General features: G+C 46.5%; 1 protein-coding gene across 1 annotated transcript in view; it reads left to right on the top strand.

Annotated features, from left to right (window-relative positions):
• The window catches only part of SMOX (spermine oxidase), a 56655-nt gene extending 43482 nt beyond the window's left edge, over positions 1–13173 (top strand). Inside the window, exons 4-7 of the mRNA XM_064448877.1 lie at positions 1227–1400; positions 3972–4671; positions 11280–11440; positions 12714–13173. Of these exons, the coding sequence (XP_064304947.1) occupies positions 1227–1400; positions 3972–4671; positions 11280–11440; positions 12714–12851 (1173 nt within the window). The 3' untranslated portion in view covers positions 12852–13173. The remainder of the gene's footprint in view (positions 1–1226; positions 1401–3971; positions 4672–11279; positions 11441–12713) is intronic.
• The last annotated feature ends 1301 nt before the right edge of the window (positions 13174–14474 follow it).

Here is a 14474-nt window from a genome sequence, read left to right on the forward strand (position 1 = left end):
TTTTAAAAGCTTTCCTGTTTTAAAAGATTCCTGGGAGTTTGTCCATGGAAATAAGGGGCCATGATTCAACAGCAGGCTCTTCTGGCAATCCTACAGACAGAAGTACTGATTATTCCAGACAGCCACAAGTAGATGGCTGAGGTAGATGGTTGTTTTCTTACTTCTACAGTGGAAAACTGGGGTTAAAAAAAAATGTCAGGAAGATCTTCGTCAAAGAAGAATGATTTGTTAGAAGGGGATTTTACCTGTGGTCCTCCTCAGGCTGGCTCCTGGTGGGGGGCTACTAGGGATGTCATTGTTTTCCATGGATCTGTACCTCTCTTGTGCTCAACGAGTCAAATGTGTGTGCACACAAAATTCCTTTGCTAAGCCTGCGTTGATAGCTTCCTATTTTTCAGGGGATAACAATAAAATAAATATGAAACTGAATTCCTCCACCCTGGTGGACTCCTGGGTGTTATTGCTAAATAATCAGAATAACAGAGAGGGTAGAGGGGCTGGTTCCAGGTTAGAGCAGTCAAAGATCTGAGCCCTGCAATCTGAGAAAGGCTTTAGATACAGAGTCTGCATCTGGGATTGCACCTGAGACACCAAAGTGGGAGAAGAGCTGGTGCTTTATTGTCAGATGAGAGGAAGCACGTGGGTCCTGCTGCCTGAGTTCACCCCCAGCAGACTTTGGGTGGAGGCTGGAGCTTAGTCAGGCTGTGACACTGCTCAGCAGAGCCAGAAGTTACACTGAGCAAACCTAAGCCTGCTCTGTAGAGGTGCTCTGCAGTGTGTGCTCGCCTGGCTTACTGATCCAGCTGCAAGATCTAAACAACTGGTTGAACAACAGGCTTCAGGTACTGAAAATGGCAGGACTGTCTCACTTGGTCTTCTGCAGGCGACAGAACGGACATACTTGAATTAAAAAAATAACTTAATTGTAAGTTAATAGTAACTTAATGTCTTAATAGTAACTAGACTGTTGCAGGTGAGTAAAGTTGGTTATCTTTGCCTGGAGGGGAGTGTTGCTTCCTGCCTTGTAACCAGCGTAGCTGTGGGTGCAACTTGGCGTGGCATCGGAGCAAAGCGCACAACAAACTGCCAGAGCTGATTGCTCACGTTGGCAAGAGAACGTGATCTGAACGTGCTGGTTTTGTTTGAATGGAGGAAACAGCATCCTACTTGGGGCTTGGATTCTGCTGTGAATCACATTGTCTATCTTTCTGTCTTACCTCTCGCAGGTCTATAACCTGACTCAGGAGTTCTTCCAACGAGGTAAACCAGTCAATGCTGAGAGCCAGAATAGTGTGGGCGTCTTTACACGGGACGTAGTGCGCAAACGTGTCAAGGCCGATCCGGATGACACAGAGGCCGTCAAGAGGCTGAAACTAGCCATGATCCAGCAGTACCTTAAGGTGTGTGTGCACGTCATTGGCTTTTTGTTTTGACTAACAGCAGACAAATCTTGACCCTCAGAGACCTGGCTAAGCCTTGCACATCACTGGGGAATTGCTTTCTGTGGTCTCTGGCAGCTGGGGCAGTTTGTGTTCCTGTTGACAACTTTTCCTTGTGAGGCGTATCCGAGGACAGTGGGCTGCAAGAAATAATGCCTTTACTTTGGTTTTTTTTTTCCCTCACTCCTTATCTTAAACTTCCACCTTTCTAATCAGAAGGGGATTCCCTAGGCCCTGTTAAATTTTCTGGTGTAATTCAACATTTTCGTACCACCTGAGGCTACTCTATTGTCCGCTTCTTTTAGTTATGTCTTGTCTTGTGCCTTATACCTGGGACCCTGTGGTCCTACCTGAGTGTCTTTTACCCCCTTCTGCCCCTGTCCACATCTCAGAGACCAGAGAAGTGTAACTTTGATACCAATAATTTGCTGAAGAAATCCCTGGAAAGCATTTTGAAGGTAAAAGCAATAAAATCAAAGATAGATTGTATAAACCCATGTCCTAATCATCTTTCCTCACGGCTTCCCTAGTTCTTTTTATCTCCTTGATGCCTCGGCCTAAATGAGATCTCTGTGGGATGAGGACTTAATGCTGCATCAAGCACTCCACAAGTAAAGTGTAACAGTCATTCCTATTTCAATTATAATGGCTTAAAGGCTTATGAAATGAGGCACTGGAAGCAAGCAGCACTCTGTGTTGTGGGTAAGAGTATGGTATTCACTGTTTACAGGTGGGAAGCTGAAACAAAGAGAAATAAAGACCTAAAGAGTCTCACCGGAAATCTGTGATATAGCTGAGGTTGGAACCCAGGCCTCTTGAGCGCCGTTCTCATATCTCACTGTCCTAACCCAAAAGGTTGTATCACAGGGCGTCTCCACAGCTGCCACGTAAAGACCAGTTATTTATTGTGTTATCCATGTAACATCACCCATGCAGACAGTATTAGTCATTTGATATAGCTCTGGTTTTCCTGGTGGTTTCTTCTGTGGTTGCTATGGGTTGCCACAGCCAGAGACTTTTCGGCAAGTCTTGCAAATCCCTTCTCATGTGTAAATACCTGAGAAAAACAAAGCTTCTGATCCTTAAGACTATCAGATCGGGGTGGTTGCTGAGAGAGTGGGGATTAACTGGTGTCACAGGCAAAGTATAGTCTTGGTAGTTACCTGTTTTGCTCCCTGGCATTTTTCCTTTGTGGTTGAAAGAATCAAATAGCCGTCACTGTTTGTTATTGTCCTAACATGGAGTGCCCTGTTGGAGAATCCAGACGGGATGAGTGGCCTGTTGCATGATCCAGGAGCAGAACTGACCCTGGCTGGGCGTTGGAGAGTGCTCGCTCAGCTTGCATCAGATGGGGTGGAACCACCGCAGACTCAGAGGATAGGTCTTCTTCAAGACCTGGCTGCTGGCAACCTGGCCCAGCAGTTGGGCCTGCTTTGTCTTTGCTGGAGTCATTGGGCAATGACGAGGAAGGGGCAACCACCTGTTTGTCAGTACAGTCACAGGAGCGACCTGTGAACTACTTGGTACAACTTTGACTTGTTTGCATGTCATCTTATCCCAGAGATTCCTGCCCTGCACCAGGGTGCTCTACAGGGAGAGGGTCTGGGCTTGCCGGGCTTCCAAACGTGGTCATTAGTGCGGAAAGGCCTGGAAAATTGGCCAAAGGATGAGGCTTGGAATTGTAATGTTCCCTTTGCCTAAAATGCTTAAAGAATTACAGTGTGCAAATCATTGTGACTCCAGTGATTTGAAGACTTTAAGATCACTATGTCCCATGCATCAGTATTATCATTAGAAACTTATCACAAGACAGGCCAAACATCCTGCCTTTGTTCCAGGGATTGCTGGAAGCTATGGCTATGCCTAATGCTCCTGCAAACATTAACCAACAGGTCCCGTATCTAAAGCTCTGATAATCACATCAAGTGAATCAAACACAAGTGTCTTACATCTTGGCATATCCCTTTTCCGTCTCCTTCAATTCCTTCTGTGTTGGGTCCTCTCACCTCCGGCAGATTGTTAGCTTGCTGACTGTTTGACAGCACGTTGAAAGCTGCAGACAGCAGAAATAGCTGCCAAAAGTTTTTCATGGCTCCTCATGGGAGCATTTATTAACATTGGAAAGAGCATCTGATTAACAGAGCTCCAGCTTCTTGTTGTAGGAACGCCAAGCAGCCAGTCCCTGGCCAGTGAAGTGGGTTTTAAATGATAGGAAACAGTCAGAGCTGTAACCCAGAATCATGCAGAAGCAAAGACATCATCTCTGAACTCTGGCTGATGCAACCTTGGCCGATGCAACCAAAGCTGGTGCAGCTTGTTACCATGACAAAGTCATTTGCTGCGTTGGAAGGAAGGCTAAGGATTGATTTTGTCAGATCCTATGGCCAAACACTTTACTACCAAAACTAATGTGGTTTAAGAGTGGGACTCAAGACTCCCAGCTTGTGCAGCTCCTCTGTGCCTTTGCAATGTTATACTGTAGCAAAATGAGTTGCTCTGTGGCAATGTCGCTTTTGTGTTGCTTTTCCTTAGGTAGAGAGTTGTGAGAGCAGCTCTCACAGCATGGATGAAGTCTCGCTCAGTGAATTTGGGGAATGGACCGAAATCCCTGGGGCTCATCACATCATTCCTTGCGGTTTCATTAAAATTGTGGAGATTTTGGCCCGCTCCATTCCTGAGTCCGTCATTCAGCTCCGCAAGCCAGTCAAGTGCATCCACTGGAACCAGTCGGTCAGCAAGGAGATCGAGAGGGTGGCTGACCACAACAGTGACCTCCCCGAGGAGGACAAGGGCTCCGATGTCTTCATAGAGTGCGAGGACTGTGAGTTCATCCCAGCTGACCATGTCATTGTGACTGTGTCCCTGGGAGTTTTGAAGAAACGCCACGAGAGCCTGTTTCATCCCCGCTTGCCCGAGGAGAAGGTGATGGCCATTGAGAAACTAGGAATCAATACAACTGACAAGATTTTCCTGGAGTTCGAAGAGCCTTTCTGGAGCTCTGAATGCAACAGCATCCAATTTGTCTGGGAAGACGAGGCAGAGAGTGAGAGCTTGACCTATCCCGAGGAGCTGTGGTACAAGAAGATCTGCAGCTTTGACGTACTCTACCCACCAGAGAGGTACGGCCATGTCCTGAGCGGCTGGATCTGCGGAGAAGAGGCTTTGATTATGGAGAAGTGTGATGATGAAACTGTGGCAGAAACCTGCACCGAAATGCTACGTAAATTTACAGGTCAGCTATGCTCTGGTTCCTTTGGTGAGTGGAGAAGAGAGGTGAGAGTGGGGCTGGGCTGTTGAGTAACTGCTAGGAAGGAAATGCAGTAAAATAATTTTTATTTCTTTGACATTTTATGTCCCTTTGAACGGGCTGCGTGTGGGCTTCCAGCACACCGCCTGCTTGGGTGTGCCTGAAAGCTATTTATAGAGGGGCTGATAACCAGCTCAGGAAGTGCTGGGTAGAAGTGCTTGAGGATTCCACATCCTCTGCTTTATTTAATCACAAATAACTCTTTAGCAGCTGGGACTGTCAGACGCGGGGCTCCTGAGGACTGATCTCGGCTGTGGAAAGCAGTTCTCTCAGAGCTGGTGGAGTTGAACCTGTTCAGATCAGCCGAGATGTGGTGGTTGAATCACATCCCTGACTTCCATTCAACGTGAGCCTATGTGAAAATCTCATTGGCCTAAATTTCCGAGTATCCATTGATGTTGAGAGTTTCCATTTCTGGGTGGTTCACCTAAACCTTCCTGGACAGGTTTCACGTGTACTGAGCAAACATCACCTTAAAGGCAGCAACTGGAGCAAGACAGATCTTACATGAATTATGCTGAGAAAATCCAAGATGAAATCACTAAAAGTAGTAATATTTGAACAAGCTGGGCCTTAGTTTGTCTGCAGTCAGTTCCCGAGAGCTTGCACTCCTTCCCAAGGAAAGGGCTTTTTGTGCCTATGGAGCTATTTGAGATTCTCTGATGGGAGGCACTGTGTAAGTTCAAGTGTAAGGTAGCAACGCTGAAAGAAATAGCAATTGACTTATTGGCAGTCTTGAAATAAGGATTTTGGATTTATAAATAATTATACGTCATTATAAGAGCAGTGTCCTCCAAGATTAGATGTATTTTATGCTATTCTAGAGATGGGTCCTGTGATTAAGCTATTTATATCTGCCTGCTAGCTCATGTTAGCCAAATCTCAACACCCAGCGGGTTCCCAGCCTTACCTCTTGTCCGTGGACCTCCGATTAACTGAAGACATTTGCCTTTGCAAGTGTAGCTTTCCCCTGTGCTTACAGACCATTTGCCATGGAGATGTAGAGAAAGGGTCCTGGAAGCTGAGGGCTACCTGCATAACTGGCTTCCGCAGAGAAGTAGGATGAATCAGTGAATGCTGGGCTCCGGGCAGCTTCTGCCTGCTGAGCTGTTTGTTGTCAGTGGTGTTGGGTATCCCTACGTTATGTTGCAATGTCAGGACACACATGCCTTCTTTCCTCCTGACCTCAGCAGGCCAGCTGCTGCTCCGTGCAGGCGTAGCAGAAGGCTCTTCTCTTTAAGGCCAAGTTGTTCCAGTACTGACATCTCCCAGAGCATATAAACAACCTTGTTTGTTGCAGCTCTTCTTGCTTAGGATCTCCTTTTTTCTAAAACACCTCGATTCATCAGCAGGAATTTGGCTTTTCGGGTCTTCCTTAGTTTGACAGATGAGATTATACCCTCCCTCTTCCTTCTTGGGCTCCTTCGCTGTTGTTATTGTTTGCATGCGTTGAATGTTTCTCTCCTCCTCCCAGGAAGGAAATGTGTTGGCACTGGGTCATCAGCATGTGCTGCAGTTGCTGTTCCAGCTGATACTGCACCTGGTCACTGTCCATCAGACTCTTCAGCAGTGCGGGCTCTATCTCAGCCTTCTCCTAATCCTGGGTTATCTAACCCTGGAGAATTTCAGACTGAATTTACCAAGGCCTTGCCCTGCAATGAACATTTGGTGCATAAGCTGAGAGGTCACCTCTCAGCTGCTCGAAACTGTGACAAGAAAACCTGTCCTTGTAGTACCCATTACACAACATGACCTCTTCCACTTTCTGCTCAAAAACCTCATTAGTTTGTAGAAAACATTTTCACAAATTTTCCAGGATGGCCTTGCTACGTTAGCTGTGTTTATCCTGTTATCCTTGCTCCCATTTTCCCTAGCAGCTTCACGTAAGAAGCACTGTCCGAGGGCTAATCTGGACCAGGTGCCAGACACGCTGAGGTAACAGGAGTGTGCGCAGCTCTCCACGCACCTACCATGTTCTTCACTCATCTGTTTCATTGGGAGTGCAAGAGTGGGAGTTGGGGGGATACAACGCAGCCTTCTGTCTGTGATCTAACTGTAGGCATTCCTGAAAATGACTGGTCCCCTCTGGTCCAATTAGTACCTCCAAGCCCAGCTTTCCAAGCGTTTCCCACCAATCACCTTCATGTAACTGAGCTGGGAAACTAGTCTTCCTAGGATCTGAAGCTCAGTGGAAAGAAAGACTCCTCCTTAAGGTCGTTCAGATATTCCACACCTCACTTGGTGCTCTGTGACATCTTCTCAAGGAGCTTTTCTCTACTGAGTAGACAGAGAGCCTTATATTCAATACTGAAAGTAGGTAGTATAAGCCTTTTAATGTTTGCTTTGCCTTTTATAGCTTTCATGTTCTGGGTATAAAATTCCCCATGTTCTTATTTCTTACTCTTCTGTTACAGAATCACTGCATTAGCCACGTGGGTTCCTATCTTCAGCTGTGTTTTCCCAGTCTGTTGCCTTTGCATTGGCTTCAGAGGGTGATAGACCAGTCCTATGTTAAACCCACTCTTTTAGACTTGGTGTTATTTCACACTGTGACTTTCTCTCTGAGAGGAGATGATCTGCTTCCTTGACCTTAGATTTCACATGCAGGTTGGTGTTGAGGATTATCTGGCTTTGCTGTGAAAAGCCCTGAGGATTGTTCTAACCTAAGAACCATTGACAATTACTGCGTTTCACAGCTGGATGGCTGAAAAGCAGTGTCCTCTAAATCTGATTAAATGGGATGCCTTCAAACAATTAGAAGTCTTGCTCTGGTTTCTTTGTAGGCTAAGCTCCGAGCGTTAGAAGCCAGAAGGCACTAATTGCAGGCCTGCTCCCTTCTGAAGGACTCAGGGACTTGTGGAGCTGTGGCTGGAGATGACCTGAGGTGTTCTCCCTGTCCTCCAGCTATTTCTCTAGGGGTAACAGATCTCTTTTAGGTTCTGTGTCCTATCTGCCAGCCCCTGTGGGTGCCTGGGATACCCTAATGCCTCTCTGGTGGCTGTAGGCACTAATGTCCAGGTAGCACCTCAGATCTCTGCTGGCCTTGATGGCATCTTAGATACCCTGCTCTCAGGAGGGCAAATAAATATGGGTGTCTTAATTTAGATCTGTGAGTTCGTTTGATGATAATCCTGTGTCTCATAATAAGCCCCATAACCAATAAATCTATATAGCCACACCTAGTAACTGAATAAAGAGGGGATTGTTTGGGGCATGTGGAATTATCTTCCATGGCTTCACAAGTGGGAATTTGGCATGACGATACGTGCCTTCCTATTTTAGTGAAGGCTGAAGTCCTTTTTTAGCCATTTTATCTCTCTCTGGACAGTGGAAACTTAGGAGTTTATTTGTTACTTTTATCTGGAGGCAAAGGCACATGTTTATCCATCTATTTAAGAGTAGACTGAGAAAGTCCAATTAAATATGTTCCTTGAACGAGCGTGGCCCTACCAGCCTTCATAGTTTCTGTCTTGCAAACAACAGTTCAGGGTCAGAGCTCGTGTTACGTGTTCCCGTCTGAACATCAACCAAGCTCCTCCTCTCCATGTGCGGCAGAAATGAAGGTCTCCTGATTTTTCTCTTAGAAACAGCTCCTCACGTACAAAAGGGCATGCACGCAGAAGCGCAGGGGCACAGCGATAGTTGCACATTGGACACTTGCATCATGCTTGTACGGTCTGATGTGTTGAGGACCCTTAAAGGAGCTCGTGAGAGCTGGTACATCTGCCCCACACAGCGTGGTGCTAGGGGAGGAGGCTGGCTTCAGTTCTGGGAGGCGTATAGCTGTGATTGAATGTAGCCAGGCTCCTTAGCTCTGCTCCATGCTGGCAGCTGGCACAGGCATTTCTGCGTGAGCCCTGCCATCTGCCCGAGGCCCCATGCTTCATGTTGCTGTGCTGCAGTTTCCCTTGTAATGAAGTTGCTACGTGAAGAACAATTTCCCCCGTGGGAAGGCTGCTGTTCACCTGCTTGTTACAAGGTCGTCCATGGGAAACGCTGGAGAGGAACAAAGCTGTTGCTTTTACCAGTCTGAACGATTGCTCTACTAAATATTGCTGGGTTTATACAATTGCTGATAGGGCTGATGACTCCACAAACTCTTTTGTTAACAAATTTCAGTCTTTTAGCAGATCTGTGGCCTTATCTGCAGGCCGACAAGCCCTCATCTCGTTGCTTGTAACACTGTGCATTCCTAATGTTAATCATCTTTTTATGAATATCTTATTGTTGACTCTTGTATTGAATGTCTGGGCACCTTGACAGTGGAGCATGAGAACATGCACCAGCTGCAGAAGAGGCTCCACCAGCCCACTGCAGAGACTCCTTTTATTTGAAAATACATTGTGTGATTGTTTCTGTGTAATGCAATGTGATGGATGACTGCTTTGGCCCTGGTTGGTGTTGTGTCATCTAACAGCTTTCACAGTGTGTTCTCCTGGGCTTTCTCACAACCTTTAAAAATAAAACCTGATAACTTATTTCCTTGATGCATCTGAGAGTTCCCTGTTCTCAGACTCCCTTGGGCTTTTCACTTCCATCCCAGGCATTCCTGCTTTGAAATTCTTAGAGGAGCATGTTTTAGAGGCTTTGTTATGCTAAGTTGTTACTCCTGAAACAACATTCAGTTGTAGGATGTATTTTGTTTGTAGGGTGTATTTATTTGCTAGTCTGTGCCATATTTTGATCTGGGGGGTAGTGGTTAGAAAGTGTTCACAGTGTACTCTGGCAAGCCTTGTATTTCATCGTTCTGGTTGACACACGATACTCCTAAAAGCGGTAGCTGAACCACGGAAGTGACCTGCTCCTGATTTTGAAGAATTGAAGGCACGACTAAATAATTGTTTACTGGAATTATGTAGTGCCTAGCTAGTCTTTACAGTTGGATGTCTCTCTCTCTCTAGGCTGTGATGAAGAAGGTGGGGGAATTTGGATAGTCCTCACAGCAGGCTAAGCGTGCTGGAGCGTTACAGAGTCAGGGTCTGAAGCAGGCACAGGAACTGTGCAAGATGCAAACATGTCTCAATTACTCTTGCTTCTTGTGCTGACAATCTCCCAGACTCCAGTAGCTGAAGCTTGCCTGGATATGTGAGGTGGCCTCGAGGGAGGCGTCAAGGGTGCATCTCAGCCATCCTGCAGAGAGAATTTATCATCATTGCAATTCTCCATGTCCTGTCTCCCCGCCCCTCTCCTGCCAAGCTGAACATGATCACAGGAGGTCAGCAAAAACTTGGTCAATGTCACCGAGATGGTCTCAAACCAGCCCAGCAAGAGGATCTCCTCCCTATTTCAGTTCTACCTGAGGCTCTTGTGCCATCAGCTGGTGGGCTGCCTTGGCTACAGTCCTGCATCCCAATCCCAATCTTTGGGATTTTCCCATCCCTAGAAACATTCAGGGTCAGGCTGGACAGGGCTCTGAGCAACCTGATCTGGTTGAAGATGTCCCTGCTCACTGCAGGGAGGTTGGACTGGATGGCCTTGAAAGGTCCCTTCCAACCCAAACCATTCTATGATCCTATGGGACAGTGCCTGATGACAGCCCTATCATTGGTTCACTCAGGTGCCCTCACCTCTAGGTCCTACATCCTCTTAGCCTTAGAAACCCTACAACAATCGAGCAATCCTACTTCCAGCCTCAAGAGCCTTCTTTCCATACCATGTGTGTCCCATAAAATGGATCTGTTGGAATTTAGGTTAATTATGGGAAGTGACTGAGTAGCAGTTGGAGCGAGTAATACAGGTTTTGAAAACTTTCTGACAGGTTTTTCTATGCCTCTGCATAATGAGGATTTGCCTTCTAACTTCCTTATTTCTGTTCCTCTTCGGAGGCACACCTCTCTCATGAGACTACCTAAACATCCAATTTATACTGGCCACCCAGTGAAATACCTGGGTGAAATGAATCAAATGCTTGATCACCATGGCAAATGAGACCAGGAAATGCTCTGTATTTCAAACAAACTGTGTCCAGAGTTCCCTGAAGCTTCTCAGTCTCTTAGGAACATAAGCATTTTAATGATCTTTCCCAAAATGGAAGACTGCAGCTGAGATTAATTGTTCAGCCTGGAGAAGAGAAGGCTCCAGGGAGACCTTCTAGCAGCCTTCCAGTACCTGAAGGGGCCTATAAGAAAGCTGGAGAGGGAATTTTAACCAGGGATGTAGCGATAGGACAAGGGGTGATGGCTTTAAACTGAAAGAGAATAGATTTAGACTGGATATAAGGAAGAAATTTTTCACTCTGAGGGCGGTGAGGCACTGGAACAGGTTGCCCAGAGAAGCTGTGGGTGCCCCATCCCTGGAAGTGTTCAAGGCCAGGCTGGACGGGGCTTTGAGCAACCTGATCTAGCAGAAGATGTCTCTGCCCAGGGCAGGGGGGTTGGACTAGATGATCCTTAAGGTCCCTTCCAACCCAAACCATGCTATGATTAAAAGGGATGCTCTTTCTGTCATATAGATACTTACAACTCAGTAATATAAAAGAGTTTCTATGTGGCCTCTCAGATGGTCTCACTTTTTGTCTTCTGCTTTCCACCCAGGGAATCCAAACATTCCGAAACCTCGCCGGATCCTGCGGTCCTCCTGGGGCAGCAATCCCAACTTCCGTGGATCCTACTCTTACACCCAAGTTGGGTCTAGTGGGGCTGATGTAGAGAAACTCGCTAAACCATTGCCTTATGCTGAAAGCTCCAAAACTGCTGTAAGTATGGCCCGGATCAGTTTGGTGGCAAGAAGACTAACTTGACACTGGGCTGTGGGTTTTCTGGGGGGAGGTTGAAAGAGACAGGGCTTCCAGCAGTGTGTTTTCCATATTTTTTATACATACCCCTCTGGAAAAATAATTTGTGTAGGATTTTGCCTCTAATGTTTGGAATCCAAACATCTCAGGGATTCCCACATCTCGCTGAAATTATCAAGAGCTGGACATCTGAGTGGCTTTTAGAATTCTGATCTCTGCATTTAGAGACCATTAGCCTTATTGGCCAGTTCAAAATATCCCTCAGAAAGCACGTTATTCTCTTTTAAAGCATAGCCTGAATATGGGGCATTAAATGCCCGACCCCTGCTAATGGCTAGGTCTGAGCGTGTCGGAGGCGCATGTTGGGAAATGTTTCCATGTTGGCAGCAGAGGGTGAGGGAGGCCCAGTCCTTGGCTGGGGGACTCCTGCATTGACAGGGGACAATGGTTTTGCTCCTCAGACGCTGCCTTTGCTTTCTGAGTACAGCACAGAGAACAAGAGCACACATGGGGACAGTTACCATGGCTCAGCTGATGAGCAGTAACATGGGCAGCCAAACTCACCCTGACTTTCAGGGTTATGTGTCCAACTCCAAAACCAATGGTTGGTGAATATGCACCATCTGCCCAGTCCATCTCCTCCATCCAGAGCCTGACCCCACCATGTGATTTTATTCAGCACAGAAATCTATTAAAAAAGACAGCAGGAGCTTTAGGAATATTCCTCTGTAGTTTCCGGGGAAGAGAGGTACCTGAAATTCCTGCCTCGGAATGGAACTGGCAGCAGTTTTAGCAAGCACCTAACTATTGATGTAACAGAGAAGACCCTGTGGGGTTTGAGACTCGACTGTTTTTCCTTCTGAAATTGCTGTCCAGAAAAGAATCCTTAATGCCGAAAAGGCTCAGGTATAATTTAGGGGAGCAAAGGGAGGAGTCGGTAGAGCAGTAAGGTGCTCGATGACTCGTGCAGGTTTGTTTGGGGTTATTGGAGCCAGTAGCTGGCTCTGTGATGGTGCCTCAGCCCTGCAAGCGGCTCCACGCAGGCATAGCAACGAGGACGAGCTTGACGCTGGCAGATGTGTGCTGTGCCTGTCCCCGCGGTGCACCGCACTCTACACCAGTGCGTCAGCTCACGGGGCTCTGGGAGGGCACACAAAGTTTTGTCTCCTTCTAGCCTTGCGTCTGCTTTTCAATCAGTGCTGCTGAGCTTTTCTGCTTCTCTTATCCTCTCCAGCCAATGCAGGTGATGTTTTCGGGGGAGGCCACTCACAGGAAGTATTATTCCACTACCCACGGTGCTGTGCTGTCTGGGCAGAGAGAGGCCGCTCGCCTCATTGAGATGTACCAGGACCTCCTGCAGTGCCGGAGCTGAAAGGCCCCGTGTTTGTCAACACCACCAACTCCCAAATCCTTGTACAAGTGTGTGGAGGGGGTCTTTTTAAATTTAGGTTCACCGTAGAACGGCCTTTATATTTTTCCATTAAAAAAAAAAAGCCCTAACTGTTCAAAAAGTTAGTCACCAGTAGCTTCATTTCTGCGTGCCGTATTGTTAACAGGGAAGGGTGCTCCTTTTGTCTGGTAAACTGTTTCTTTGTCATTTTAATTCTAACTTCACTTTTGGTGCCTATCATATTTTTTGTTTTTCTTTCTGTATTGTAAGTGCCTTCTATACTGAAATAAATGTGATAAAAAGACTGGGTGTGTTGATACTTCCTGGACACTTCACTCAGTAACTCAAAACTCTTTATTTCAACATTATAAAAACAGGGTTTTTCTCCCTTCCTACAAAATTTGGGGTAGGAGGATCTTGAGATAGATCTGGATACTCAGTGCACCAGTTGGTCTTATTATTTGTTCAAAGAATTGTGCCTTAAAGACGCAGTCAGCACAGAAATCACTCAGTATCACTACGTATTCAACTCTGTGTGTCACCTGTCTGTCAGCTCGTGTGGGCCTTTGTGCTTCAGGAAACCTGCACGTGATTTCGTGGGGGAATTTGTCTTCCTTCAGGGTTCACTCAGCCAGTCTGTGGCAAGTTATTGAAGGGATTGCAGCTCTGCACAGCAGAGAGACTAACAGCCTTGACGAAAGCAGTGTTGGAGACTGTGTCCATGTTTGGTCTGCAACAGTATCTTGGTTTTGAAGGGAGTGCCCCAGTGATTCCCACTTCCCCAAAATTGATTTGGTTCACAAAATGGTTTTGAGGTGTACAAGTCAGGCTTCTCTCTAAGGAAACTCAACCAGAAGCATTTCTCCAGGAACTCCCCAGGTAAGGTGCAGCCTCTAAAGAAAACATCAAAGTCTAACCTACCACTTGTCCATCAAAAATTCTTGGACCGCGTTGTGGAAGGAGCATTCATACCTGTGCACCAGACTGAAGTGCAAAGTAAGACCCCTCAGAAAACCTTGGTAATGCAGATACAGCTGGAGTGTAGCGTAGGCCTGTAAGGGGACAATAATCCAAGTGGAAAATGCCACGCAGACTTACGTGGGAGTATGGGCAAGGAGGAGAATGGTGAGAAGTAGCGTTCTTGGACTCCCTCTGTGATGAAAATCCATCTTTTGTTGGACAGCAATACCCCAAGCAGATGAGGTTTTCACCCTCCACCCCCAGAAAAGGAGGTGCAAAAGTCTGAATGACAACATTGACATTAAAGAGTTTTCTCAGGGAGGTGGAGGCCATTCCCACCAGTAAGGACTTTTGAAGGAGTGTAAAAGCTTGGCTCAGTCATGTTGCATCCAATTGAAAATATGTTTTCTGTGGAGCCTACATGCAGTGGTGGACATGGGTTTCAATTAAAACTTCTTAAATCCATTAAAAACTTCTTAAATCCATTAAAACTTATTAAATCCAGGAGCTGGACTTGATGATCCTTGTGGGTCCCTTCCAACTCAGGACATTCTGTGATGCTAAATGCAATTATCCCAGTTTTATGCTTAGTCCAAATACGAGCTGGGCAGCCCTGGGTTATCTCCGATCAGTTAAGACCTTAGG

This window comes from Phalacrocorax carbo, chromosome 4 (genome assembly GCF_963921805.1).
Source record: "Phalacrocorax carbo chromosome 4, bPhaCar2.1, whole genome shotgun sequence".
NCBI lineage: Eukaryota > Metazoa > Chordata > Aves > Suliformes > Phalacrocoracidae > Phalacrocorax > Phalacrocorax carbo.